This window comes from Lynx rufus, unplaced genomic scaffold (genome assembly GCF_022079265.1).
Source record: "Lynx rufus isolate CCGP_SWC_20201006 ecotype Redwood Valley unplaced genomic scaffold, mLynRuf1.p SCAF_16, whole genome shotgun sequence".
In the NCBI taxonomy this organism is placed as follows: domain Eukaryota; kingdom Metazoa; phylum Chordata; class Mammalia; order Carnivora; family Felidae; genus Lynx; species Lynx rufus.
This window is the reverse complement of record NW_025814830.1, coordinates 55147098-55174828: the sequence shown is the minus strand read 5'-3', so window position 1 is coordinate 55174828 and position 27731 is coordinate 55147098. Positions and strand designations below refer to the sequence as shown.

The 27731-nt window shown below is 55.5% G+C and overlaps 1 protein-coding gene across 2 annotated transcripts; it reads left to right on the top strand.

The window, feature by feature from the left end:
- The first annotated feature begins 1482 nt into the window (after positions 1–1482).
- Positions 1483–26878, top strand: MTHFSD (methenyltetrahydrofolate synthetase domain containing). 2 transcript variants are annotated; one of them, XM_047078883.1, is made up of 8 exons: positions 1483–1543; positions 5403–5506; positions 7312–7425; positions 10164–10277; positions 12476–12566; positions 14883–14995; positions 15261–15386; positions 25077–26878. In XM_047078883.1, the coding sequence occupies exons 1-8, from the start codon at positions 1528–1530 to the stop codon at positions 25584–25586; spliced, it is 1188 nt and encodes a 395-aa protein (XP_046934839.1). In that variant the 5' UTR covers positions 1483–1527; the 3' UTR covers positions 25587–26878. The 2 variants fall into 2 exon arrangements, with proteins under 2 accessions (XP_046934839.1, XP_046934840.1); XM_047078884.1 differs by lacking the exons at positions 1483–1543; positions 5403–5506; positions 7312–7425 and having other exon boundaries at positions 10197–10277; positions 10442–12566.
- The last annotated feature ends 853 nt before the right edge of the window (positions 26879–27731 follow it).

The following is a 27731-nucleotide window of genomic DNA, read 5'->3' as shown; positions in this document are numbered from 1 at the left end:
CACATTTCCGCTGCTGGGGCCGGGTCAATTTGCATAAAATGTTCTCCACAGATCTATGGTGTTTTCCCGAAAGTGGGAAAAGACACCACTCTCCCTGAGAGATTCTATTTTATAACCTTCTGCACTTTATAACCTTTTGGGAGCCGGTAAGAGACACGGCCACCCCCACGCAGCACGAAGGGCTGCTGATGTCTTTGTGTATTAACGCCACGAATACCCCCTAGGAAGGCAGAGGTGTGGCCAGGAGCCGCAAGGTTTGTAGTTAAGCACACTGGGGTCACGTCACGTGCTGCCTCTTCCCGGCTCCGCGACTCTGGGCCAGGCTCCCCAAAATCTCCAGTCTCTGTTTCCCCCCCTGTGGATGCCCCCTGCTGCCCACCGCTGCTGTGAGGACTGCATTCAGGTGTGACTTCGGAAGCCCTCAGCCTGGAGCCTGGCACATTTGGAGCAGCGTTTGCTACTGTCATCAATTATGTTCTCTCTGATGACGGCAAAGGGCATAGGATCCGTTCTGTAGGAGCTTGAGGAAGTCTCTGGAACACCCAGAACCTCATCTCCCGCATCTGGAGGTGGACGCTGAAACGCTTTGCCTATTTTGCAAGCGTGCTGCCAGTTGCCAGGATCTTAGCAAGTATTTTGGGTATAGACTTCTGAAAAGTAGCCGCCCCTTCTTTGGAGCTTATGATGCAGGAGGCGCGCGGCTAAGGTTGTGCAATCACTCGGGAGGTGGCTACTGGCGACTTGGTTTGGGACGGCCTCCTTTTGGGAAGGGTCATCTTCCTAAAGCCTGAATTCCCCGCCAACTGACCCTCCTTCGGTCCCGCTGGGGTGGAGCCCAGAGAGGGTTCGGACTTGGCCGTCTCCGCAGCTAGTTCCTGGCCCTTAGACTGACACACCCTACGTGCCGAGCACAGGCAGGCTGCCACGTTCTTTCGGTCTCTAGAGATCCAGAGGCCACGCACGGTAAAACCAAGGGGTGTTCACCGAAGTGTGGCCCTAGGGAGCACATCGGACTCCCTCAGCGGCCGGGCTGGGCCCGATCCTACCCGCAGTGGGTCCCATTCCAGCGACCTGACATCTTAAAATGCCCTCGGTATGTCCTCAGAGAAGAGGAATCACATCCTGGAAGAGCAATCAAGGCTGCCTTCTCAGAGGAGGCGGCCTCTGGGGGAACAGAAAAGAAGGCGGGTGTGTTGGAATCGGCAGTGGGCTCTGAGAGGCCGGGGGCTTCTTCACCTCGGTAGCCCCAGCGCCCTGCAAACGCCCGTGGGAACGGGCGCTCAACACTGACTTGCTCCGTGAACAAATGACAGCCCGGGCACCCAGCCAGGCTCTCTGCGCACGTCCCTCCACCCCGCCCGCGGAGACGCACGCGCATGCGCACTCCATGCCCTTCACACCAGGCCTCCGCGGCGACGCCCCGCCCCCTTTGCGGTCAGTACGCAGGCGCGGGGAGAGTGCGCGGGCGGATGACGTCACTCCGCGCCGACTCCGCCTCTGGAGGCGTCGCTCGCCGACCGCGTCGTCATGGAGCGGAGGACCGGTGAGGGACTGCTGGAGACGCGGGCGGGACCCACCAGAGGGGCAGGCGTGGGGGCGAGTGAGGGGCCACCGGACGGGCACGGGGTGGGCGGGTGAGGGGCCGCCGGGTCACCCACTGTCCGAGTGGGGAGTAGGTGAGCGGCCGCCGGGAGACCACCGGAGAGGCGCGCGGGGCCAGAGGGGATAGGCCGGGGACCACCGGAGAGACGGGGGCACCCGGAGGGGTCCCAGCGGGGCGTGGGGGGGGTCTACCCGGCGGTGGTCTCCGACCCTGATATCCGACGCTGTCATGGGGAGAAGAGAGAGAGGGCTACTTGCTGTGCACCTGGTGGTGTCGGTGGGCCCCGTGCCGGTCGTAACTACCACCTGTGAGAGCTGCGCTTACGGCTCACCGGAAACCAATTTAACTTGGTTTCCAGGGGCAGGGGCGCGGCTGCAAAGCAATGTATCTTAAACGCCGGTTCGCAGCGTCCTCTTAGGGGCGCCTGGGGGGCTCAGTCGGCTCGATTTCGGCTCAGGTCACGTTCTCACAGTTCATGGGTTCAAGCCCCCCTTTCCGCGCTGACAGCACGGAACCCGCTGGGGATTCTCTCTCTCTCCCTCTGCCCCTCCCTTCCGCCCCCCACAAGTAAACTTAAAAAAAAAAAATCACCGCCCTCTTAAATGTTTTCTGAGGTGTCACTGTACCAGGCCCTGTCCAGGCACTGGGGACACTTGCTTCATTGCCCCTGTGCTCCTCTCGTGGAGAAGAGCTTTGGTGATGGTTGCAGGGTTTCTTGGCAAGGATAACACCCAATACTAAAGCCCACAGTGAGCCAGGGTCTGGGAATAAATAAACCTCTGCTCTTCCCAGGTGTGCAGTATGTGAAGCGCCCAGTAAACAGGTGCTGGTAGTTCACATGCCTGCCAAGTGCCGGGACTGAGCTCAGAGCCAGAGGTAGAGGATGAGTGAGACCCTAGCTCACCCGACGGGGCCCACAACCTGTTGAGGGGAGTGAATAGGCAGTTATGGAACAGGGTTCGGGCATGTCACACATAAATATGTGTCATCTTTTATTATCCTAATCATCTCCCATGTTTCTGTAACCTTCCACATGTAGGAGGACCTGTGCCCTTCCAGGCTCCCTGCACCTTCCAACCAGCCCATTGCTTTCTAAATGGGAGTCACTCAGATGTTTGTGATGGACTCCCCAGAGCAAGGGTCACAATTTCTTATATTTCCTGTGTCCCACACAGCATCCTGCACGGTGTTGGGGATACTGTAGCACCTGTGGGTTGTTAGTGAAAGTGATAAGTGTAGTAATCTTATAGTTGTGCCAATGTAATTGTGTTTGAAAAAACCAGACAGTTAGGATGCTCCAAGTTCCTGAAGGAGGGACATCTGTCTGTGACTGGGCCCTCGAAATACTTCCAGGGGGATGTGGTGTGTCCCTGAAGGGAGAGGAGGTACCAAGTCCTGAGAGGCAGAGAGGTGGGCAGGTGTGTGGAACCAGGGACCAACAATGCTAGAGCCACGTTTTGAATCCAAAACGAGGAATAGTGGGAGATGGGGCCGACGTGCGTAGCAAGGCTTTGCAGGCCAGAGCTCCTTGTGACCCTGTGACAAAGAGATCCCCAGGCACTGGAGCAGAGTGGAAGGGGGCGGGCTTCCTGGAGGTGGTGCTGAAGCTGAGGCCTGAAGAGTGAGGGTCTGCCCAAGGGACACAGAGCTGAGCCAACTTGCCAACAGAGCTCCCGGCGGGAAAGACAAGCCAAGTGCTGGAAACTGGCTGTGTGGCCCCACCCAGGCTGACAGCAGTGTGAGCCCAGCCTGCGTCTTATAGACGCGGGTCCCGAAGCGCTCCCACAGCTGCAGCGCCGATTTCTGGAGCGGCCCAGAGGCACAGCTAGGGTCACGAGGCACCAGCGGCGCCTGCAGTGGCCCCAAGAGGTTCTGGGACTGGGCCGAATGCTGTGCTGGGGAGTTCTAGGCCTAGCCAGACGGTGTAGGCGAGTGGAAGCCTGTGGCTGTGGCCCTTACCCCTTAGAACTACACGTGGGGGGTTAACACGTGGGGGCAAAATGGGCAGCAGGTGGCGAAGTGCACGTCAGTAACCGAAGATTGGAAACCACCCGTTGCCCTTCAGAAGGAGACTGTCTGGGTAAATTTTGACCTGTCCCTAGAGTGGAAAACTGTGCGGCTTCCCATGAGGACAGCGGCACTCTTGTATACCACATGGGCCCATCTGCCAGATGTCCGGCAAAAACACCAATGTGCGGGGCAGTGTGGGCTGTCTGCGTGATGCGCCGCCTCAGGAAGAGGTGGTGACAGGAAGTGTCTCCTGTGTGGGGCCAGACGTACCTGGGAAGAATTCAGGAGAAAAAACAAGGGGTGCACTGACCGCCCTGGGGCAAGGGACCTGGTAGCCAGCAGGCGGCCAGGGGAGGGGCTTGTCAGTATAGCTCCCTTTGCCTGTGTTAAGAGTGTCCAGTTATGAAAGATAAACTTTTGGAGTGTGACTGATTCACATGAATCAAAGCCACACTGTTCAGAAATGTCTATGGGGGGAAGCCAGCTGCCAGCCCCATCCCACCACCCGTCCAGGCAACTCCCCGTTCTCTCTGATCCTGGGCCGCTCCCTTGGGTCGCTTCTCAAGAGCCTGCACTCATTTAAGGGAGACTCGGGACCCGTGAAGTTGTACCTGCCCCAGGTATGCACCCAGGAAGGTGACGAGAGGTGTCCCAGCCGCACACAGTCCTGTAGCACCTCCTGTCAGCTGTCAGGGACACCATCCAAGTTCTCGGAAAAGAAGAGGTCGGCTTTCACTGCCAGCCACAGCGATGCATGTGTGTCCCTGCGGCGACTTTCAGACGGCACAGGGTAGGAAGCACTCGCCCTCGTTGGTGTTGAGAGCATACCCGCGCATGAGATGCCCTCATGGGGAGTCCCCTGCCTCATGATTCGCAGTGCTGGCCGCACAACAAGTTGTTACGAAAACAGACAACGGAGCACCTGAGTGGCTCCGGTCATGATCTCGCGGTTCGTGGGTTCGAGCCCTGCTTCAGGCTCTGTGCTGACAGCTCAGAGCCTGGAGCCTGCTTCAGATATAGTGTCCCTCTCTCCCTCTGTACCTCCCCCTGCTCACTCTCTGTATCTCTCTCAAAAATAAATACTAAAGAAAAGAAAACAGGTCAAGTGGTAAGTAAAGTGACTTGAAACAGACTTCTGAGCAAGTGCGAGGATATCCTTTTGGACCAACAAAAATGGAAATTAAGTGAATACTTAAAAATATGCCTATAGGAAGGTGCTGGTACCTAACCGGAGACTGCTCCGTATGGTTCTTAACTCTTAGGAAGAGTACGTGGTTAATGCAAATTTCATCAACACTGCTCTGCTCAAATAAAGATTATTTGTTGCCAAAAATGCACCTTCCTAAATTGGATATAGAAAAAAGAAATTCCTGCGCTAATAAAGGAGGTTGTAATTGGTAATCCAAAATAATAGGTTTACAAAGCACTTAGGTTTAAGACAAGCTTTCTGGATTTACAGCCGAGCGCACTAATCACGGCCATGGCAAAGCTGGACAGACTGAGGATTGCAGTGCCTTGACCCAGCGGCACACGCATTTCCAAGCGAGGACAGGGCGTGGGGCTTGGATTGCGTTTTGTTTTCAGCAGGGCCGGATTAAACACCTGGGTTGTCTTGAGTTTACTCTGTTTTCGGACGTTACCAATCTGTTGCGACTTTATCACTAACCCTGATTTTTCGCTGTGCAGATGAGAAGCGCTGGCTTGGTCTGGCGCGAGCGTGCTGGAGCGGCCGCACCTCTGCGGGACTCCCTTGTGCCGCGTTAACCGCCCCCACCCTCTGTTGCCATAGGTGTTTCCAAACAGGACATTCGCGAACAGATCTGGGACTACATGGAATCACGAAACTTAGCGGATTTTCCCCGGCCTGTTCATCACAGGATTCCCAACTTCAAGGTACTGAAGCCTTCCCGGAGCATTCAGAAGGAAAACAGGAGAGTCCCGAGTGAGCGAGATAGTCATGCGGTCACTGTCCTGCCTCGTGGTGCATCCGAGTGGGGTGGGCAGTGAGTAGTGGTGCGAAATCCGTGCCGCTGGCCTGGCCTCTGGTTTGAGACGCCCCTCATCCCAGTCACTTAAGCTTCGCTCTCGCGGCCGCTGGCCCTTCTGCGCGGGGTTGGCGGTTGGTGGCGTCTTGTCACGAGCTGATGCTGTGGGGCCTGTTCACCCCTTGACAGGGAGTAAGACACTTGTCCTGGCTGCAAGCATGTCATTGTGGTGCCTTTTCACAAGCGGCTCCTTAAGAGCAGCAGCGAGTGATGCGCTCTGAGAGGGGAGCCCCAGCCAGTTTCTTTGGAAAGGAGGCCTCAGCAGCCCCCGGTGATGCCAGGCCTCAGTTTCCCCGTGTGCAGAATAGAAGCTAATCCGAGATGCCTGTGTGTGGTAGCGTTCACAGGAAACAAGTTTGCTTGGACGGGCAAGCGTACACAGCTCCTAATTTGGGCTCCTTTTCCACAAGAAAGACAAAGCGCTTTTTTTTTTTTTTTTTCAACATTTATTTATTTTTGGGACAGCGAGAGACAGAGCATGAACGGGGGAGGGGCAGAGAGAGAGGGAGACACAGAATCGGAAACAGGCTCCAGGCTCCGAGCCATCAGCCCAGAGCCTGACGCGGGGCTCGAACTCACAGACCGCGAGATCGTGACCTGGCTGAAGTCGGACGCTTAACCGACTGCGCCACCCAGGCGCCCCGACAAAGCGCTTTTTGAAAACACACCGATGCCCCGTCAGCCCAAAGCATGTGTGGCCGTTTCCTGCCGTCATCCTCCATTTTGGCTGGACCTCGTCTCCCCACCCCCGGCCTCTTGGAAACAAGCCCCTGTTGCTTCGAAAACCCGTGCTTTTTGTATGATTTGTGTTGCTGCTTTGTTTTGTTTTAGTGCTTGTTTTCCCAGGGAGAGAAATTGCCGTGAGGTACAGGAGAAAGAGAAAGGTGCACAGATTCAGTAAAAAATGTTTAAAAAGGAAGCAACTTGGAGAGTTGGTGGTAATCCGCTCTTTTTTGGTTTAGGCAGTAGTAAACACAGGCGTGTTCATTTTGTGAAAATTCATCAAACTGTACACGATGTCTACGCCTTTTTGGAATGTATATCGTATTTCAGTTAAAAATAAACTGGGGATGGGGCGCCTGGGTGGTTCAGCGTCTGGCTCTTGATTTCCACTCAGGTCATGATCTCACCGTTCGTGGGATCGAGCCCCACGTTGGCTCTGCGCTGACAGGGCAGAGCCTGCTTGGGTTTCCCGCTCTCCCTCTCTCTCTCTGCCCCTCCTCTGTGGCACACGCTTTCTCTCTCTCTTTTACTCTCTCTGTCTTTGAAAATAAACATTAAAAAAATAAAAATAAATTGGGGTGAGGCTGGCTTTTTTAGCTCCTTTCTACACTGACTGCTTTCCCAGACTTTTCTCTGGGCGACTCCTGGATATTGCCTGAGAATTAGTGCCCCCCCCCCCCCCCGCCTGTCTGGGTGAAAAGCTAGAGCAGCCGCTCGCTCGCGTGTGCTGTAGGCCCGGGATCCAGCCGTCCTGTCGGTAATGTGCAATTGCATTTAAAAACAGGGTGCTTCCCGTGCTGCCGAGCACCTCCCACGCTTGCAGGCGTTCAAAATGGCCAGAACCATTAAGGTCAATCCTGACGCTCCCCAGACAAACGCTCGCTTCTTCGTCCTCGACGTAAGTGCACCTCTGTCTGTTTGCCTAACTAGGGCTCTTATCTGGCTTGCCAAAACGTCAGAGACCTAGAAGTTTTTGCCAGAACACGGGAAGTTAAAGTGGACCCCGACAAACCTCTGGAAGGCATCCGGCTGCTGGCGCTGCAGGTAACCCCGTTTTCCTGAGCCAGAGCCCTGGCCGCTGGCGAGATGCGGGCTCCAGGTGCCTGCAAATGGGCGCAAGCCTCTGTTGGGGAAGATGGGGCTTCTGACTCCCTCCAGTGCAGGACACCCTGGGAGTTTTACTTGAGAACGGTCCACGTGTCTTTCATTTGTCTGTCAGAAGTCACGAGTGTTCCTGAATCCACAGGTAAAAGATGTTCAGAACGGTCACCTCGAGCATTCTTAAATCGGATGTGCTTCGTCAGAAGAGAAAGATTATTTACTTCTGCTGCTTTTATATCATAATTCTTTGACATTTTTGATAACCCGTGAGTGAGAGATCTGATGACATCTCCAGAATATACAAATCAGAACAGCGTTTCCTAAAATATGTAGGCCCCTGTTAAAGAAAAAAAAAAAAAAAAAACTCCCCCAGGGTTGCTGTCAGTTCACTAGCTTAGTACGTGTAAACAGAACGGTATAAACTTAAACGCTCATAGCTCCCATGCAACCGTAAAACCAAAATACACGTGTAAGTTAAGTCTAAACCGTAAAAGCAGTAACATGCAGATAACAGCGGTAGTAACATCACCGATTCAAGGTGATGGTGGCTGTTGTTTTGCTGAGACCAGTCGCCGTGGAGAACGTGAACAGGGATCCCCGGAGCTCCTTGCGCAGCCGTGCGCCTTGTGGCAGGCCGGCTTTCCCGCGGCTCCCGAGGCCTCGGGCCTGGGGGCGCCCTGCAGCCTGTGGCGAAGGGAGCACCCGAAGGTGATTTTGCGGCGACCGAGGGGGTGCGGGGCTCCTGCTCTGCCCCTTCCAAGGCTCGCGTGTGGGGAATCCTCACGTTTGCTGATTGTGGTTCAGCCCCAGGGGGAGACCCCCATTTAGGCTTTTCTTCTGGAAGCATTCTGTCTTGCCAGCCTTATTTTCCTGGACAATAGTTCACTGTAATGAATGAGGTAATTTTTGCAGCAGCAGAGAAGGGCCTGCAGCGAGTGCCCGCCGTGTGCAAGGGCACAGCTCTCTCTGAACACTTGGCTGTATCACCTCATTAAATCCTACCAGCTGCCCTGTAGGGGAGATCCCCGCTCCTCGTGACACAGGAAACTGGACCCTGAGAGGTCAGGTGACTTGGCCGAGGCCCACGTCGGCAGTGGTGGGGCTGGGATCGTGACCCGCACCGTGACCACGGGGCCAGCTCTGTCCGTGTGCGAGGTTCTTAACCGTCGGCCCCTCAGCACAAGGTCAGAGCCTTGAGTGGGTTGGAGATGAGTCCCGGCGTCCTGTAGGAGCACAGCCACGTGGCGGATGGAGTAGCAGCACCCTCCCCATCTCTCTGTCTTCAGGGGAGAGAAATGGCCACGCCGGAGAAGCTGCTCTATTCCAGGTTGAGAGCACGGGGACGTGATGGTGAAAAAGACACGTGTGCTCCCCGCGCTCTGGGGCTCCGGGGCCGCCGGCTCCTCGCTGTTGCTGGACACTCAGTAGCTTAAGAATCACCTGGGAAGCAGGTAGACCTGCAGGCTTTGCGACACCTCCCGAGCTCCGGCAGGGACGGTGGCGCACGTGGCCACAGCCGGTGCCTGGGGACACGGAAGCCTGCTCTTGGGGATACACAGTTTCCCAGACCTTCAGTCGGTTTCTGGAGCCTCTTTTTAACAGATACCCCACTGGTGCTTTGAGAGCCGCTGGCCAGGCCAGCACTGGCCGCCCGTCGGCCCCACCCAGGGAGCTGTGAAAACTAGTCATTGCCGGTGTCACCTTCTGAATGAGAGGCTCTGAGTGGCCCTGGGCCTTGGCTAAGTCTTAGACGGCTCCCCAGGTGATTTTAAAGCGCAGGTAGGGTTGAGAGCCGCTGAGCTGGTAGGTGAGAAGCTTCCAGAAAAGAGGGAATAACCAGAATAATATGTAGCACACCAGTGTCTCCAGACTACAGATGAACCCAGACCTCTTTCACACTCGAAAAGAGCACGTGGTCACGGCTTGTGTTGAAATATTTCCTCTGTCGTGGCTTTAAGTATGCCAACCCGCGATTTTATAGGTCTTGTGTTGGTCTCAGGCTGTCATCTCCTGCACAAAGACTGAAATATACTCTTTTTACACCAAAGATTTTATAAGTTTACAGTTGGCTCATGGGCTGCCCCTGCATAATCTGCAGGGATGCTTGTGGCAGTGGTTCTGGAACCATCCTGGGCATCAGAGTCACCTGTGTGCCTGCCCCCTGAGCTTCTGGTCACTTGTCACAGGCGTCCAGGGGCCGCTGCTGGCTGGGGACCACACTTGGAGAACCAAGGCATTTGGGAACTAAATAGAAGAAAAGGGGCTGTGGACTCAGGTCAATCCAAAATATCGATTATAATGAGATTGGAATCTGCTGGACAGAAAGAAGGCTCAGGCCGGGCAGCAGGTGCCCAGTGAAAGCATTGTACCTACAGAGTGTGTAACCCTGGGGAGGGGCCACAGGAAGGGCCTGGTTGGAATCCTTGGGCTTCTGTGCCCATTTGCATCGTCATTGCCTGTCGATTTTGAGTGGCAAGTAGACTAGAATTCGTGTTTGATGACCAGCTGTGGGGTGGGCCAGTGGCCCGAGTGACTCTTTGTATTTAATTAGGCATGCAAAGAAGTCGTTCCCCAACAATGCCAGTCACAGCAGCTTGCCTCTGCGCCTGAAACGTTAAAAATGCGCACAAGAAGTTCCTGGGTTTAACTTTATAATTCGTTGATTGTCTTTCTTTTAAAAGAGCAAAAAAACATTGTTGGTGCCAACACCACGGCTGAGAACGGGGTTATTTAATAAGATCACGCCGCCGCCCGGCGCAACGAAGGACGTCTTGAGAAAATGCGCCACCTCTCAGGTAAGTGCGGGCGCAAAGTGCCCCACAGAACTGAACTTCATTTCCCGCAAAGCCAGATGAGCAGAAGTGGACAAGCATCCACCCGTCCCGTGATACAGGAGCCACGTCGAAGAACCGCAGGTACACGGGCTCCACTTGAGCTGCTCGGTTTCCCTCTGGCACAGGTTTGCAGATTGTAAAGTTCCCGTTAAAAAGGAAGAGGAAATGAGTTGCCTGGCCTCTGACACCTCCCCGTGTTGGCCTGTCACTGTCTGGTACCTAGCGATTTCTGAACTGCCACCAGAGCAAGTGGGGACTCAGGGATTTGCAGAACCCTTCAGCTGGAAGTGGCCTCAGCAGTTCTGAATAACGACTTGGGTAATTCGGGGACGGGCTTTTCCGGAGTGTCTCACAGTGTAGTCAAACGGAAGTGTGTAAATACTATCCTAGGCTGCCCTGTAGTGGGATTTGCCTTGTGTTTTGCAGATGAAGAAATAGAATCTGGTGACTTGTTTCAGAGTCCTGGAATAGACCCCCGCTCGTTTTGATTCCTAATCTATTGGGAATGAAAACTAAGGCATCAAGATATTCCTGTTTATTTTTTCCATCGCATCATTTTAATACAAGCAGGATAAGATGGTCACCTGGCCAGATAATGCTGGTCAAATGTGAATCGTGCAATAAATGGTGTAGAATTCATTCCTTCAGTGGTTTCGGCTGAAGGCTGTGTATCAGCAGCTCTGCGACACGGGGCATTTCAGTGGAGGCTGCAGAGGTGTCACCTAAACACGATTTTCCTCCTGGTGTATGACCGTGGGCTAATTGTGTCTGTAGCCAGCTGTATAATTAAGAGATATTCCTTTTTAAAAGAGATTTTCCGCTTAAGTCTGATGTTTAAAAATTGAACGCTTATTGTTACTTATCGATAACTTTATTCCTAAAATAGAATCTGATGTGGTTTACAAAAACCCGTGTAATAGAGAACGGTAATAAAACACGTGTAGAAAAAAGTGCAAAGGGAAATTCAAAGTAGAAAAACGAGAGACGGTCGTGCTTCTGGTTGGTGTTCAGAAACGCACCCTGTGGGATGGTCCGCGGCTGGCAGCACGGGCCACGGGTACGCACTCGCGTTTCCCAGAGCCGGCGGGGAGCGTGATGAGCCGCACAGCAGTCGTAGGTTCGGGAGAGTAAGCGCAGTTCCCGTCCTGGGGTTGAGGCCCGGGTCAGGTGGCCGGTCCCTCACACGTGCCCCTGAAAGTGTGACTGGGCCCCGAGCGGAGCCGGGCCAGCACTCGTGACTGAGCTTCAGGAGGGTTTGAATGGCCGAGTTCGGGCTCTGTTACAACATGACGCACCGGAACCCGAGAAGGAGGTTTTCCTTTTCTTCCTGGCTGGGGAAAATGGCAACGTGGAGAGAGCCTCACGGCCGCGCGTGTGCACGGATGCGGGTCGTGGTGCGCTGATTGTCTGTGCTGCCAGAGCCGAGTGGCACAACGGCTGTCACCGTGTGGTGGCGAGTGCCCAGCAGTGGAGGGCGGGACACAGACGTGGGTCCGTGCGGGGCCGTGATCTGGTTGCCGGACTGATCTGTGCCCCTTCGCGTCTGAGACGCAGGACCACATCAGCCCCCTTGTTCTTGAAATACGGGCCCCCTCAGTGTAAACGTGTGTACGTTAGGTGGGTGTGGGTTGAGTCCTATCTCAGGAGTGAATACGCTCTGCGTGCCAGTGGCGGCCCCCAGCATCTCACACTTAATGAGTCTGCCCCACGCGCTTGCTGGCCCCATCTCATGCACGAAGTGCATCACCTCCGCCACCTCCTTCCGTTCCACAGCAGCCTGACGAGGCCGTGGGCAGCGCCTCTGCCTTACGGATGGCGACATTGAGGGTCAGAGAGCTTCCTCCTGCTGAGGTCACGGGGCGCACAGGGGTCTGCACATGGTTCCGTGTGACTCCCCCCCCTCTTTTCTAACCACGGCACTCCTCTGATTTGCTCCGTATTGTGAAATTACCGCCTTACCCATTTGTGCTGTCCCTTCCAAAGCGCCATCTGCCCTGGGGCAGAAACTGTGGGAAATTATCCTCAATGCCGCTCCCATGATGCTGTGTGCCTGTCGTAGGGCACGAGTTTGCCTCCTGCGAGCTCCTCGCCCGTGGACTGTGAGGGGGGCCAGCTGCTCGCCGCCCGGGAAGCATTCAGGCCCACGTCTCTGTTCGCAGGGCGTGCGCAACTACAGCACCCCCGTGGGCTTGGATTCCAGGGTCCTTGTGGATTTGGTGGTGGTGGGGTCCGTTGCCGTTTCTGAAAAAGGTAAGGTTAAAATCGCACCGTGACCTGCAGCGTGACATTCTGCTGTCTCTCCGTCTCCTAGACCCTGACGGTAAGTAATTTCAGTTTCTGGACACGTTCCTGTCCTCTGAGTCACCACTGTCTCTCTCATTCATTTTGTCCCTCACACTCAATACCTTTACAGTGTTTTCAGTTTTCTTAGCAGGAAAAATAAAGTGACATCATCTCTGTTCAGGTGGTGAGAGATATTTCCTCTGTTCTTAAGCTACCTGGAACCAGAGCTGGATTTGTGTGTAGTGTGTCAGTAATGGTTGGTTTTGGAGAACCTCCAGTGAATGGGAAAACGTCAGGCTCTAAACTTTGTTTCCGTTAGGAAGCGGCGGCCTCTGGGCGACGCGTGTTGTCCCGAACCTGACCGGGAGGCCTGGTGCTTTGCCATTCGGAGGGGGGGAGTGGGGGCGGGGGGCGGGGGGCTCGCCTCTGTCTCTCACTCTGCCCTAGTAGGGGAGCCGTTGTAGTGCTTCGTTCGCGCTTTTGCTTTCTCTGTATTCCAGTTACGCGCTCTGTCTGTGTCATTGGGGATGGGTCCCCAGAGGCACACGTCTCCTGGGTGCCTGCTCTGGGCCCCGTGTCAGGCCAGCTCTGGGTGGTCTCTGCCTTGGGCCGCAGGGCCTGGGAAGAGCAGACACAGCGGCTGAACTGCGGTGTGATGTGCTCAGTGCCCGACACGGAAGTGAGCACTGATACCGGCGAGGGTCAGCAGAGGGACCCTAAGGCCTCGAGCTGGGCATCATCTGGGAAGCGACCTCAGGGCTGGCCCTTACGTGCCAGGTGGCGGAGGTGGGTGCAGCGGGAGAGGAGAGGAGGAGGGGCAGCACAGCCCTGGGTAGGTTGGGGTTGGCTTCCCAGAGGCCGCGAGGCCCGGGGACAGGCTTGGGGCCGTGCTCTTGGCAAGGGGCAGTTAGCAGGGCCTTCTTTTCAAAGATGATCAGGCGCTTCTCAAAGCATCACCCGTGCCCTTCCCAGGCGTCCACCGTCCGTAGTTCCTTGTGTCTGTGAGAGAGATGCCTGTGAGTCCACACGTGTCCTGCGTTCTCTCTGGGGTGGTTTGTGCTGACTCTGTTTCCCCAGAAGGGGGCAGCAGCACATGCGGCACTGTGTGTCCTGCCAGATGATGTCCGTCCCTGCAGACTGATGGGCACTTAAGGTGTCACCAGGGTTTGGTTTTGGCTTTTCCCTTACAGATAACGCTAAAGGGAGCCAGAGTCCTGGGGTTGAGTCTGTGGTGCCTTCCAGGGCTTTCCGTGGCATAATCCTAGCAAGTGAATTGCCGAGGCAAAGGGTGGACTTTCAACCCCGGTGGCTGCAGCCACATAACCCACCTCGCCTCCCTCCCTGCTCCCGTGCCAGTAACTAGAATAACCACACTCTGGTGCTTACCTGTCCCATAGTGAGCCGTCGTGTGCCACCTGCCGCTTGATTTGCATTCCATGGTGAGCAAAGGTGGTCATTTCTTGTGTTTGCTGCTCACCTGCCTGTCTCTTCGTGCAGACTGTCCACATCCTTTGTGACTCAGACAATTCTGCGTGGAACTGTCTTTGTCTCGTGTATTTTCACGCGTGGCTGGACGTTGGTGACTGTAAGAGTTGCGTGACAGACCAGCATTTTAGACCCATGAGCACTGATGCCCTTTGTGATGATGCTGATGCTGAGGTTGTGCAGAAGTCAGGATTTCTGCAGTGTCACGGGCTTCCTAACGGCACGGTGTCGATCCTCTTGGGAGCCAGGTTCCCGTCTTGCCGCGTTCCTTCCTGCCGCGTAGCTTCTCGTCCAGCCTCGGGCTCAGCCTTCCGCTCGCCCCACCTCGGACTTTGCAGTTTGGGACCAGGGCCGCCGGCCCCGCCCCCCTGTGGCGCTTTTCACAAGGCAAAGTGATGCCGTCTTAAATCGCCTGTCCCTCATTTTCGTTTTTATTTCTCTTCCAAGAGAAATAGCTTAAAAAGATTCTGTGTTTAGTAGAAATTTGTTCTTAATCTTTTTAGAAACCGCTCTTTCGTTACTTTTAAACCTGAGTTCTGCTCATACAAACACAAGGTTCCATTTCCTCTTGTAACACGTTTAAAGGGCTCGAGGTTCACGTCACTGCGTGCTGACCGCTGTGCATGCGCAGTGTCTTCTGTCCCCTGAACCCCACTACTGGGGGGCCGCCCGCCCGTGGGCTCTCTGTGGCAGTTTCTGAGGAGGGGCCGGGGATACTGGGTCCCGGTTTCTGCTTCCACTGTGACCTAATGAAACATGTACTCCGGAGATACTACTGATGCTCTGCGTGTTTCTCAGGTTGGAGAATTGGGAAGGGAGAAGGTTACGCTGATCTGGAATATGCCATGATGGTGTCGATGGGAGCGGTCGGCCCGGAGACACCAGTGGTCACCATCGTCCACGACTGCCAGGTGCTGCCCGTGTACGGGCCCAGCAGAGCCACTGCCACACCCTAGAGAGCGGGAGGGGAGGGAGGGAGAGAGACAGAGACGGAGTGGTCTCTGCCTTCGCTCCGCGGCTGTCGCGAGTGGTGGCCATCAGCGGGGGCCGGATCTGTTTGGCAGCATGACGGGTGCGGCCTTCTCCCTTCGGGCCTGGCACGTGCGTCTACTGTGTGTGCGGTGAGCACGGGAGCCGTGTGCCCGCCAGCCCCCTCACCCCCTTCTGTTTGACCAGGTCATCGACATACCTGAAGCGCTGCTCGAGGACCACGACCTCACCGTGGACTACATTCTCACTCCGACGAGAGTCATTGCCACGGGGTGTGAGCGCCCAAAGCCAACGGGAATCTTATGGTCCAAGGTGGGTGCCGTGGCCGGCAGTGGCCTGTAGCTCAGAGGCATCCCCACCTGTGTGGCGTCCTTTGGCATGGCAGCTGTCCCCAGGCCTGGCGTGTCTGTGCGTTACAATCACCCGCGAGCTTTTGAACAGTTGAGCTCCTGAATCTGTCTCCCGGCATGGGCCCAAGAATATACTTTGCAAACCTGTGGGATTCTGGTAAGCAGGCAGGTGCAAGGTCTCCCGCCGCAGGGCACCAGCTGTCCATGGCAGAAAGAGCTGCCCACTCGGAGGGCCGATGCCCCGACACCCTTGCTGGCGGGTCTCATCTCAGGGCTGCGTGCCACCGTCCTGGCCACAGCCTCCTGCTGCCTCGTCGGCTTTCTCGCTGGGAGTCCCAGATTGTCTCGTGTGACCTGGCTGTCCACGCGGTACCCGTGGCCTTCGTAAGCTGATGCCTTGGTGACTTTTATCCGCAGCATTTGCACGGCACACGGCACGATAGTCTGCGGTAGGAAGTCGGTCCCAGAGGCCAGCCTGCAGGTTAGGGCCCCGCCTGCCGGCCAGAGCTACTGAGGAGACGGGCACAGCTTGGGCTTGGTATGAACTGAAGCCTTTGTTCCACACCTTCCATCCCTGGAACCCGAATTGCCCAGAGTTGGAAAGCAGCCTCCCCTTGGGCATGGAGACCCCGTAACCTCCACCTCCAAGCTTGACACCAAAATGAAATGCTACGGCCCAGTGGGCCTTCCCACAGACGCCACGGCCAGGCAGTTCTGGGCTCCTTCTAGGTTAGCCCGACGAAAGCAGAGAGGAGAGGCAGGCGTGACCTGAAAGTGGGCCGGTGGGGGTCCGAGTGCGTGCTGAGCACCGTGGGGAAGCCAGTGGCACCCTTAGTGAGTATTAAGATGTCCCTCGGTGTCTCTCCTGAGAACTTGGGTTTAACTTGGAATTCGGGGCCACAGCTGCTCTGAGTGGAGGCTGATACACAGGTCACAGGAGCAAGGTGGCCTTTGCTCATGGCTGAGAATGTGAGTCGGGGCAGGTTACACAAGAGGCTGACTACAGCAAGGCTACAGGTCCCCTGGAGGACGGCACTTCATAGACGGAAGGCCGACTGCAGCCCACATTAGGAAGATTCTGGGCGGCCTCTCCAGGAAGAAAAACAAAGATGTGTTGCTTTGGGGAATAGTCATGGTCACATTCTGCTGATTTTAACAAGAAAAATATCAACAGGTGATGTTATTGGTCGTGTTAGGTGAAGATAACTCCTCGTGTGTAAAAGAAAACCAAATGAACCAGGGATCCCAAAGAAGTAGCCATACTTTGTACGTAGGGCGTTGGGGCCTTTACTGGTTTTTGACGCCCCCACTGTTTCAGCCCCTTCCTGGAAGATCGATTGCTAATGAGGCCTGAGCAAGAATCTCAAACTTTTATTTTTTATTTTTACTATTTTTTTTTAAGTAGGCTCCACGCCCAACGTGGGGCTTGAACTCACAACCCCGAGGTCAAGATTTGTGTGCTCTACCGACTAAGCCAGCTTGGTGTCACAAGAATCGCAAACTTTTATCTATCTATCTATCTATCTATCTATCTATCTAATGTTTGTTTATTTTGAGAGAGAGAAAAAAAGCATGTGCAGGCAGGGGAGGAGGAGAGAAAGAGAGGGAGCGAGAGAATCCCAAGCGGGCTTTGTGCCGTCAGCACAGAGCCCAGCATGGGGCTTGAACTCACGAACTGTGAGACCATGACCTGAGCCGAGATCAAGAGTCGGATGCTTCACTAAACAACTGAGTCACCCAGGTGCCCCAAGAATCTCAAACTTTTAAAAGGCCATTTCTCATTTTGGGGTCCTGTGTTAGTTCACCCACCACAGGGCGTCCCTTTGCACGGGGTCATGTGAAAGCAGCAACTTTCTCCAGTCCCTGGGGCTTCTGTTCTGGCCTCGCTTTGTGTGCAGCCGGAAGGAATTTTCACTGACATTGGGAACCCCTGAATTCCACTGAGGATTTGGGAAAGGGTGGGGAAGTTCAGTCGTAGGATACGGTTTGATTTCAGATGGACTATGAGATACACGTTGGCATATCCTCCTGTGGATATTCTACCCGTAGACTGTTGTCGTGTGGGTATTAGAATCCCCGAGTTTGCTTCTCGTCTGTTTTGTGGAATATCTGGAATCACAGTTTTTTTCTAACCACTGTAGACCTCCCAGATGAAGGTTACGAAATAAGCACAAAGTGTGATACGTTTTCTTTTTTTTTTTTTTTACTCGTTCTTAATACACAAAGATTGTGCAGCATTCGATTCCCCTGGCCTTTGTCCCACCTTCTGAGAGAGGCACGTGGTGCTCCCGCTTGGGGGCCAGCGGGTATGGACTCTGCTGTCCAGCTGTAGTTCCTTTGGGCAGTGGGGAGGGGGGGCCCTTGACCCACCTTGTCCTCTTTTCTGCCTGTGCTTTGTGACTTTAAGTTTTTTTAATGTTTTATTTATTTTTGACAGAGAGAGAAACAGCATGAGCAGGGGAGGGGCAGAGAGAGGGCGACACAGAATCGGAAGCAGGCTTCAGGCTCCGAGCTGTCAGCACAGAGCCCGACGTGGGGCCCAGACTCACGAACCGCGAGATCGTGACCTGAGCTGAAGTCGGACGCTTAACCGACGGAGCCCCCCAGGCGCCCCAAGTGCTTTGTGATTTTAAAGACGGGTGACCAGGGGGCGCAGTAGTTTGGAGAGCCCAGCAGCCACTGTAGGGCCTCTCAGTCGCTGTATCTGTGACCTTGGTGCACCCTCTGCAGGTCCCCCCCCCCCATTAGTTTATCTGTAGCGTGGAGAGCGTCGGTGCTGACCCCACAGGCAGAGCACGGAAGCACTGGCTAAACTTGCCCTTTGTTGCCGGCGTGGCTGTCACAGGCGTGAAATGGAAGTCGGTAATTGTGAGAAACGTGCCTGGACACTGTTGGTGCTGGCAGCGTCCTCACGGTTCCCCTTTGAGACGTTCACTGAGCCAAGACTGGGCCTGGCCCGAGTCGTTCCGTGGCTGTGCGTTATCACCGTGTGCCCTTCACTGCCTCTCGGTGAAGGAGAAAGAGACGTTCCTCCTGGAAAGTGCGTCTGCTCTGTTCGTGTGGGTTCCTCTGTTCCCTCAGAGTGGCCTCTCACCTGCCGACCTGTCAAACTCAGGGGACTTTTCCCTGTCTAAGCTACAAGGTGCCATGACTGCCCCACTCCAGCCACAAGCTGCCTCCCCTGAGCCCCTGGCCCAGCAGGTCCAACCCGGTGAAAGGAGGTGTTCCTCCCAGGATCTCTGCCCAGCTGGCCGGTGGACGGTATGAGACCCGGCCATTGAGGTGGGTCCCAAACCCCCGGGTAGATGTGGATGGCCATGTGCAAAGTGACCTGCAGGCCTTAGCTCTGGCTGGAGCCCCCGCACAGCCCCATCCGCTCCCAGGGCTGCAAGGTGGCGGGTCACGACAGAGCAGTGCAGTGTCCTGCCCAAGAGCCTGGCTGCCCGCTAGACCCAGACGAGCATCTGGAAAGCAGGACGGGGCCCTCTGCGCGTGGGGCTCCAGGTTGTTTCTGACACTTCCGCTCCCCTCGCATGGCCCCACCGGACCGGACCTCAGGACAGCGAGACCCGTGCCTTTATTGACGTCTGCTGAGCTAGAATGGGGTAGATGGAGGGTATGATACTTATTTAAGGGTACCCTGGAGACATGGTCAGGCAACGGGGTGTGGCTGCAGCTCCAGAGAGACCCAGGGCACCCACGAGACTGCTCCTTGCCACCAAAGCCACAGACCAAAGGACTGCTTCCCAGCCCCTTTGCTCCCTGCAGTAATTGTGGGAAAGGTGTCATCACTGATTACGGAAGGGAGCAGTGGGACTCTGTTGACCAACGTCTGGATGTTTGTCTTTCTCGGATCAACTCATTTTGTCCTTCAGTGAGGAAATGGGGCTCTGCCAGGGTCATCCTTGTATACAGGCTCAAAGAAACAAAAAGTTCTGTAGCATCCACAGCTGTTAGGGAGTGCTGTTCCCAGATGGTCACCACGCCGGTTGACTGACTTCTTGAGAATGACACATGCCTTGAGGAAAAGGGTTTGGGGACAGGGACCTCTTCTGTGAGCAGCAGCCGTCCTGGGACGCAGACGCCCGCTTTCCGATCCCGCATCACAGTGTTGTCTGGAAGTAACAGCCAGATGTGGACTGAGCCACACCTACAACGGGGCCGGGGACTTAGGCCGATCCTTCCATTTAAAAAGATTTGCTGTATTTGTCCCAGTAATTGAACTTCTAGGAACCTGTCCTAGAGAAATACTTAGAAATTCAGGTAGAGATGCGTGCATCCCATATAATGCAGGGCCCTGAGGTGCGTCAGGGTCCCAGATGCCAACCCTGTCATTAAAGTACACGCAGCCTTTTGAGAGTATTTGAAGGTGAGAGGAAACGCTCGTGTGATATGTGCCGGGTGGACGGGCAGTGTGTGCGTCTCTGCACGTTTGCGGTGTCGTGTGTCCTCAGCCCGTGGCGCTGGAACCCGCGCAGGAAGGGGCGGGAGTAGGCCCGCGTGTGAACCGTAGCCGTCTCCAAGAGGGGGATTCTGATATCTGTTCACCGTTTTCTGAATTTCCCACAGCGGGCGCGTGCCCCCCGTCCACACTACCGAGGAGAGACGGTTTCCGCGGGCAGCCTTCTCCCCGGGCGCTCGCCTCCAGTTCTGCAACAAGCCTCCCTTTGCCGCGCGCCCAGGGGGTAAGAACAGGCGCCTGAGACGATGCCCCAGTTCTCAGGAGTCCTGTGCTTGTGCGTGGGGGCGACGCTGGCCTGCCCCAGCTGCTGGTGCAGAGCACCTGCCTGTACGTGAGGTGGGGCCACACGGGCCGCTCTTCCCCGCGCGGCGGACGCCCCGGTGTGGAGCTGAGCCCGGAGCCGCCTGGCAGGAACGCGTGCCACACCCGGCTCCGAACTGGCCCGGTGGGAGGGGACTCCTTGCGCTCGTGGGCTCGTCTGTCGGGCTGTCCCCACCCTCCGAACAGCATAGGATGGGCGGGCACCGAAGTGTGCGGACAGAAGCTGGCATGTGTGGCACGGGTTGGAGGTGATCATGTGTTCCAGCAAGTAAACACCATTTTACCCCGTGTTGCGTAGTGATTCCGTGGCCACCCCCAAACGGCCCCTCTCTTCCTGACTGTGGGCGTGGCGTGCGATGGGGCGATGGTGTGCGGTCACTGCCCTCCTGGTCCTTCAGCACCCACAGTAAGAGCATAATTATAAAGGAGTGGCCCTGTGGGGCCTTTTCTATTAAGTGACACCTTTGATCATCTCTGTGCAAAAAGACGTACAAATTGAGCCCTGTTACAATCAGGAGACACTATAATTAGCCAACAGATGCTGCGAGGCAGGAATGACTTTTGGAAGACAGCACGTTCATTAGCTGTGCTGTGTTCTTGCATGCTTGGTTACTCGAGTCACTTCACCTTGCTCATTTGAAAGTACCGTATTTGAAAGAATTTTCGATCCAAGCACCTGGGTCGTCACTTGAGCCTCCGACTTCGGCTCAGGTCATGATCTTACTGTTGGTGAGTTCGAGCCCCGTGTCAGGCTCTGTGCTGACAGCTCGGAGCCTGGAGCCTGCTTCGGATTCTGTGTCTCCCTCTCTCTCTCTGCCTCTCCCCCTCTCATGCTCTGTCTCCCTCCGTCCCTCCCTCCCCCCGTCAAAAATAAATAAACATTAAAAAAATTTTTTTAAATAAAAGTATTTTCGATCCATGAATGACAAGTGTTGGTCTCATGTGTGGCAGTAGTAATTTGTGTGGACATTGTATGTCACATGAGAAATACGTATGGTGTTCCTGTTCCTTTGCCAGCAATAGCTCAAACGTGTGCTAGCATTTCAGAGTGAGGATCCTCCCTCCCAGTCTCTGTATCTTCTGCTCAAGTAAAGGGAGAGTCGGGAAAAGCAACAGGTGTGAAATTCTGAAGCCAGGGGTTGGCGGAGGCAAGGTTAGAACCGGAGTCTTCCTTCTGAGTTGGCCGCAGGTGCCTTGAGAGTTAGGCTGCTGATCTGCATTGGATTTAGCATGTATTTCTAGGGGACAGGATTTTTAATCTTTAAAGAGAACGTATGTTTATGCACGATCTTCGTAAAACGTCAGTGGAGAATGGTTTTGGCACATAAAAGAAAGTTAAATTCGCTATACTATCTTTTAATGGAATGATTAGTTATTGAAAGGCAGAAACGTATTTGTATGTTTGGTTAATAGGCAAAAATCTTTCGTGTCACATGGCACACTCACAGATGTAGCAAATGTTCCTAATGGCCAGCCAGGAAAAACAGCGTAGCACCGCGTGGACTGTCCTGAGCGTGAAGCCAGCCCGTCTAGCCGCGCACAGAGGCCTCTGTGTCAGCTGTGGGACAGCCGTCAGCCCCAGCCGCTCCGCAAAGAGCCCAGAAATGGCAGACAGCTGGGAAAGTGGCAAAAGTGGCCACCTCTTAGTCGGGGAGATTTTTCCATTGAGAACGTGTGGGCGTGCAAGCATGAGCCGACGCTGAGCTTTGTCCTTCCTTACCTGAAACCATCCTGTCTTGAGACCAGCAGTTTTAGGCAACGGTGACGCAGTTGGCATTTCCCCTTGTAAAGGGGGTGTGTGTGTGTGTGTGTGTGTGTGTGTGTGTGTGTGTGTGGGGTGTGTGTCTGAGTGTGTTTGCGGTTGCTGTAGACTTAGCTCAGAATGCGTACCCAGTGAAAACATTTTTGTTGTTCAGCCATTCGCAGTGTGTACCTGTGCCTGCTTGGGATACAGCGCCCCCCTGTGGGGTGCGGAGCGGGTGTGCTTTTGCCCCATGTGACGCGTTCTTATTTTATTTTTTTATTTATTTTTTAAAATATTTATTCATTTTTGAGACAGAGAGAGACAGAGCATGAACAGGGGAGGGGCAGAGAGAGAGGGAGACACAGAATCTGAAACGGGCTCCAGGCTCTGAGCTGTCAGCACAGAGCCCGACACGGGGCTCGAACTCGCGGACCGTGAGATCATGACCTGAGCCGAAGTCGGCCGCTTAACCGACCGAGCCACCCAGGCGCCCCCGTGACGCGTTTTTAAATGGATCTCTGCTGCCTGAGTGTGGAACCTCGCCCCCTGGGTCAGGTTCCCTGAGAACGCTAGCTTCTGCCGGAGGGAGCCCCGTGGTTCGCTGGGCAGAAGCACGTGGGGGTTTCAGCATGTGGGGCGATCACCCGGCCAAGACCGCTCGGAGCGGGTGCTGGCGCAAGTGCTGTTACCAGGAGATCTGGCCTCGCGGGTGTTGGGTGGAACGACATTCAGCGTTGCCACAGAAGTACGTAGTCACACGTTTCCTCCGACTGTAATTGCAACTTTGAGTTGGGTCATCCTTCCTAAATACTAGATCTGGTAACTTCAAGACATCCTGAAGAACCTATATGACCAGTTTGGGGGCACCTGGCTGGCTCCATTGGAAGAGCATGTGACTTGGGGCGCCTGGGTGGCTCAGTCAGTTAAGCGTCCAACTCTCGATTTCGGCTCAGGTCACTATCTCACGGTTGTGAGATTGAGTTCCGCGTCAGGCTCTGCACAGGCAGACAGTGCAGAGCCTTCTTGGGATGCTCTCTCTCCCTCTCTGCCCCTCCCCTGATCACTCTCGGCACACGCTCTCTCCCTCTCTCAAAATAAACTTTAAAAAAAAGCACGTGATTTTTGATCCCAGAGCTGTGAGTTCAAACCCCACGTCGAGTGTAGAGATTCCTTAGAAAATAAAAAGAATCTGATTATGACCAGTTTCAATCTGTTTTTAAGTACTCTGAAAGGACACGGGAATGTGAACTCTTTAAGAAGGTAGAATGGAGGTGTGGGAGGGTCGGTTGCTGGACCAGGCCATCTTCCGGACGCCTTGGGACCAGAGCCTCCAGGGTACTGGCCTGGGAGCTCTGTCACCTTTGAGTGAATCAGTTCGGGAGAATTGCAGAGAGTCCAGTGGAAGAAAGATCCCTTTTGATTAGAAAAGAGAAGCTTCATCTCACGCATGTGTCCATGCAGACGTGGTTTTTGCTTGTCTCTTGGCGTCTCGACACTGGGAAACGTTAGGGGGAGGTTGTCTCTGAACAGGGTCTTTCTGTGACGGCTGAGAGTCTCTGTGCTGCTCTGAGGACGTGAGTGGGCAAGAACCGGGCACAGAGGCTTCTGACGTGGCCGTGCCCGGGAGCGAGGGTGGTGTCCGTTTGGAGAGGGATCTGAGCCAGCGGAGAGGTGGGCCAAGGTGGGCGTGTTGTCCACTTAGTGCTGGCAGAGAGAACCAGGTGCCAGATTAATGAGGACCAGCAGCCTTGAAGTTTGCGAGGAGGGGCTCGACCGTTCTTGGGTGTTTGAGTCTCTTTGACCCTTTCTCTAAATCGCTGATCCTTAACCTGGGGCCTGTGTGCCCCTTGCGGTTTGGAGACCCCGGAGTAGACTGGCAAATTGCGCCCAGAATTGCAGGGGACTCCTCCTTGGGAAGGAACCCCGGCTTCTCTCCCAAGGTGTCTGACCCCTGCCGGGGATAAGAACCATTACTCTAGTGACATACGGTTCTGAATGGAAAGAGAACATCATTACTAGGTGGGCTATTTACTTGTAGAGGGAAGTTACATCTATCCGGCTCGTACGCTGATACGTATCCTGACGTGCCCACGTTTGTGGGAAGTCCCGTGTTGGGACCATTGCCCACCATGCCCTGTAATTGGTCATGTACAAGCTCTGTGCCCTAACGCAGGACAGAACGCATCTGTAAAGACTGGGGATTGCTAAGAAGGGCTCACCAGTGCCTTTCTCTTCCTTTTCTGCCATGTGATTCCTTAAACGACAGAAGACGGGTTTTGTCCCGGGTTCAGTCGTCCAGGCTCAGCCTAACCTGAAGGGCTTGCCATGTGGCAAGCGGGCTCGAGTCAGTCGCCTCTGTGCGCGGACCCCACTTGTCCATCCCGGTACTCGAGGGGGGCCCTGCCTCCTGTCTCGGGGTGCTTTTATCGCCTCCTTTGTTGCAGCTTCCCAAAGAGCCAAAGTAGAAATCCTGTTCATTGAGACTTAACGTTTCGTGTAGGGCTGCTTTGTAGCTTGATGAACCCGTTGCTAGAAAGTTTTCAGAAGTGGCGTTCTGTTTCAGCTTTGCCTTGTCTCTGCATTTTTGGCAACACGTTGAAAGGTTCGGTCCCTGAGGAACGCTCCTCCAGTGGAGGAGTGGGGGGAAGGGAGAGGCCCCAGGGAGCCCCGTGAAAGAGCTCATCCCACCCACAGGGTGGGGACTTGGGAGGAGGGGCTGGCATGGAGGCAGAAAGCCCCGATTATCATGGAGGTCACCAGGGGGATTGCCACCTGTGACCCGTCACCCTCTTTCCACTGACCTTCCCCGCTATCCCTTCTGCATAGGAGGCCTTCGCTTTTCTGTTTCCCAAGTAAAAAAAACCGTTCCACTCCTGCCAGCTGCCGTGGCACGTCGGGCACAGTCTGAAGTGGCTTCGGGGTCCCAGATTTCACTTAAGCTGGGGCAGGACGGGGACCGAGGGGTCCTGCTTCCCAGAGGGCCAGGGTGGGCCCCTAGGGCAGCATGGCCGAGACTGCTTACCTGAGCGTGTGCGGCAGAGGCCCCCGTGCGACTTTGATTTCTCCTCTGTTCGTGACCGTGTTGGGACCCCCGGAGAACAGCTGGGACTGCTTTGCTCTTTCAGATCAGCTGGGAGGTGATGGGGAAAATCCCAGTACTCCAAAGCCTTCGTCACCGAGAGAAGCAGGCTGGGAAAGACGTCACCCTCCGGGACGAGCCCCGGCGCCTCCTGGGAGCCAGCAGCCAGCAGCCAGCTCACCTGAGCGCCGTCCGGGGGCCCCGGGACCCACCCCTGCCAGAACCCTGCCCTGCGCAGGGGGAGGACGGGCCCACTGGCACCGTTTGCGTCGGGAACCTTCCCCGGGACGCCCGAGTGAGCGAGCTGAAGAGAGCCCTCCGAGAACTCGGAGCGGTCCCCCAGAGGCTCACTTGGCAGGGGCCCCGGGGCAGGGCCCTCCTGCATTACCAGGCCCCGGCCTCCGCCCAGCAGGCCGTCTCCCGCTTGCAGGGCTTGCGCTTGGGGGCGGCCACCGTGACGGTGGCACTGGCCAGGCGGCAGAGGGCCAGCGACCTGCCGGGCGGCCGCGTGCAGGAGCCACAGGGTGACTGTCGCCCGGCCGTCGCCGACCTGTGATGGGGCGCTGCTCCGGTCCCCGTGGAACTGGAGGGGCGTGGCAGCGGGACTCGGCAGAGCGTTGCTGTGTGAGCGGCTTTGGGCCCAGGCCTCTCCAGGATGGCCCGGCCTTGTGTCACTGCCCAGGACCTCCTGACGAGTAGAGAGTCAGCCAGTGGCTCACGGCCGACATGTCCCAGCCCTGCTGTGTCTGCGTCCCGTAACCTGCCGGGTGTTGCCACCACACTGGCTTCTCTGGTTATTCAGAGGCCGCAGGGGACCGAGTCGGAGTAAACGGTGGCAGCCAGGGGTTTGTGGTTGGGGGGAGGGGGAGTAAGGGGCGAGGCCCTGGCAGGGGTCAGGGGCAGGTACACGCCCTGCTGTCCTGGGATCCTGGGTCTGGAACCACCGCAGGGGGAGAGCTGTGTTCAAGTCGCAGAAGCCAACAAGCGCGGTCTCCTGGGTGCAGCTGTTTGTCACAACTTGGCGCTGGCGTCCGTGACGGAGAGCCCGTGTGACTGGGGGGCGGTACGCACCTCACTGCTCTGCCCTCCTTGCCTCTCCGGCCTCACCCCTCCGTCCGGGAGAACACCCTCCACTCCACATGGTCTTGTAGGCGGTACCCGCCATGGAGAATGAGCTGTCCCAGCCTGTGTCACAGACAGTGACAGACGCTCATGCCGGTTTGCCTAATGCCCCACGTTTCTTGGTTTTTTCCCTCCACTTTTCCTAAAAAGCAAACTGGATTTTGGCTGAACTATGCTTTCTAAACAGAAGCACTTTTGCAATGGATCCTGGGCAAAAAGTCAAAGAAAGCATTTACATGGAGATTTTTTTTTTTTTTTTAATGTATACACGTGAGAAATTTTAGTTTTTTCACCAACAGGTCGTGCTGGGCACGTTGCAAGCACATTGTTACACCTCAGGAGGGCCTGGCTTGCGTGTGCTTTCAAGAAAACCTTGAGGCACTCGGTCTCCCTCGCCAAAGCACTTTCTTATTGGCTTTACAAGGAAAATACCGTGGAGACGTCGGAAAAGCCTGCCCTGAGATTGCTCAGTAAATGTAGGCTTCTTTCCCAAGGCGTCAGGAATCAAACAAAGGGCGGAAAGATCTTCTGGGCTCTCTCTTCCCTCCTGTACCGCCCACCCCACCCTTGTGGCTGCCTTTTGCTTCGTCACCCAGTGCCCGGCTCAGATGTTAGAGGCTGAACCTGACCCCCTCACCCAGAGCAGCAGTCTGGTCGTCTGACTCCTCACGGTTTTTTGTTTTGCTTTTCTGCCCTGTTTCTCCTTTTTTCCATAAATTTTCCCTGTATTTGACATATTCTCGTTTAGTCTCGTGGACTTTGTTGTCGTCGATCTGTCACCATTAGACCAGTGCTCCAGGAGACCAGGAGCTGAGCGTGTGGCTGTCCTATTTGCCCCGTGCTGTGTCCCAGCCGTGAGGACAGCTGGTGGATACGCCGGCTGGGAAACATGGGATACGGGCATGGGTGCGTCAGAGCCAACGGGGGGGTGGGGGTGGGGGGGCGGTGGGCTGGGGGAGGAACGTGCCTGATCACAGCAATTGGACACCAGCCTGCCTTGGGCTATGGCATCATCCCTCTCAGTTAGGCCAGCTTGCTTGGCTTCTCTGTCCGTTGCATCCAGAATAATCCAGATATGTTGAAATGCAGATAATCCAAGTGAGTTCACCATTTTTATATTTGTGGGAAATAGATCAGTACAAGCAAAACCCAAGACCCAAGTGCCTGAGATAGAAGCACCCTGAACGTACCAGCCTACACGCCTTTTCTCCTCCTCCTGCTTTGGGCAGGCCTGGGAGTGCCAGTCTCTCAGGGCCACCAGGAAGGGCACTCAGAGTATGAGGCGGGTGCTCAGTGTCCCAGCCTCTTGTTCCCGAGGCTCGGGTATCAGTGATGGTGGCGACGGCCCTAGAGCTGTCCCAGGAGCCATCCCAGGCGACAGTCCTGGATGCTGAGACCAGTGGAAGCAGGCAGGGTGGCAGCGACACTGAGCTTGCCGGAGAGCACCTTTGTGAGGGGCGTTGGGCACAGCAGCTAGAAAGGCCCGGGAGAAGCAGCTCTTTCTGCCCCGGAGGCGGCCGGCTGTCGTGTGGTCTGGCCCTGGCTTACGGGCTTCCCCCTGGAACAGAGGAAGGCACGC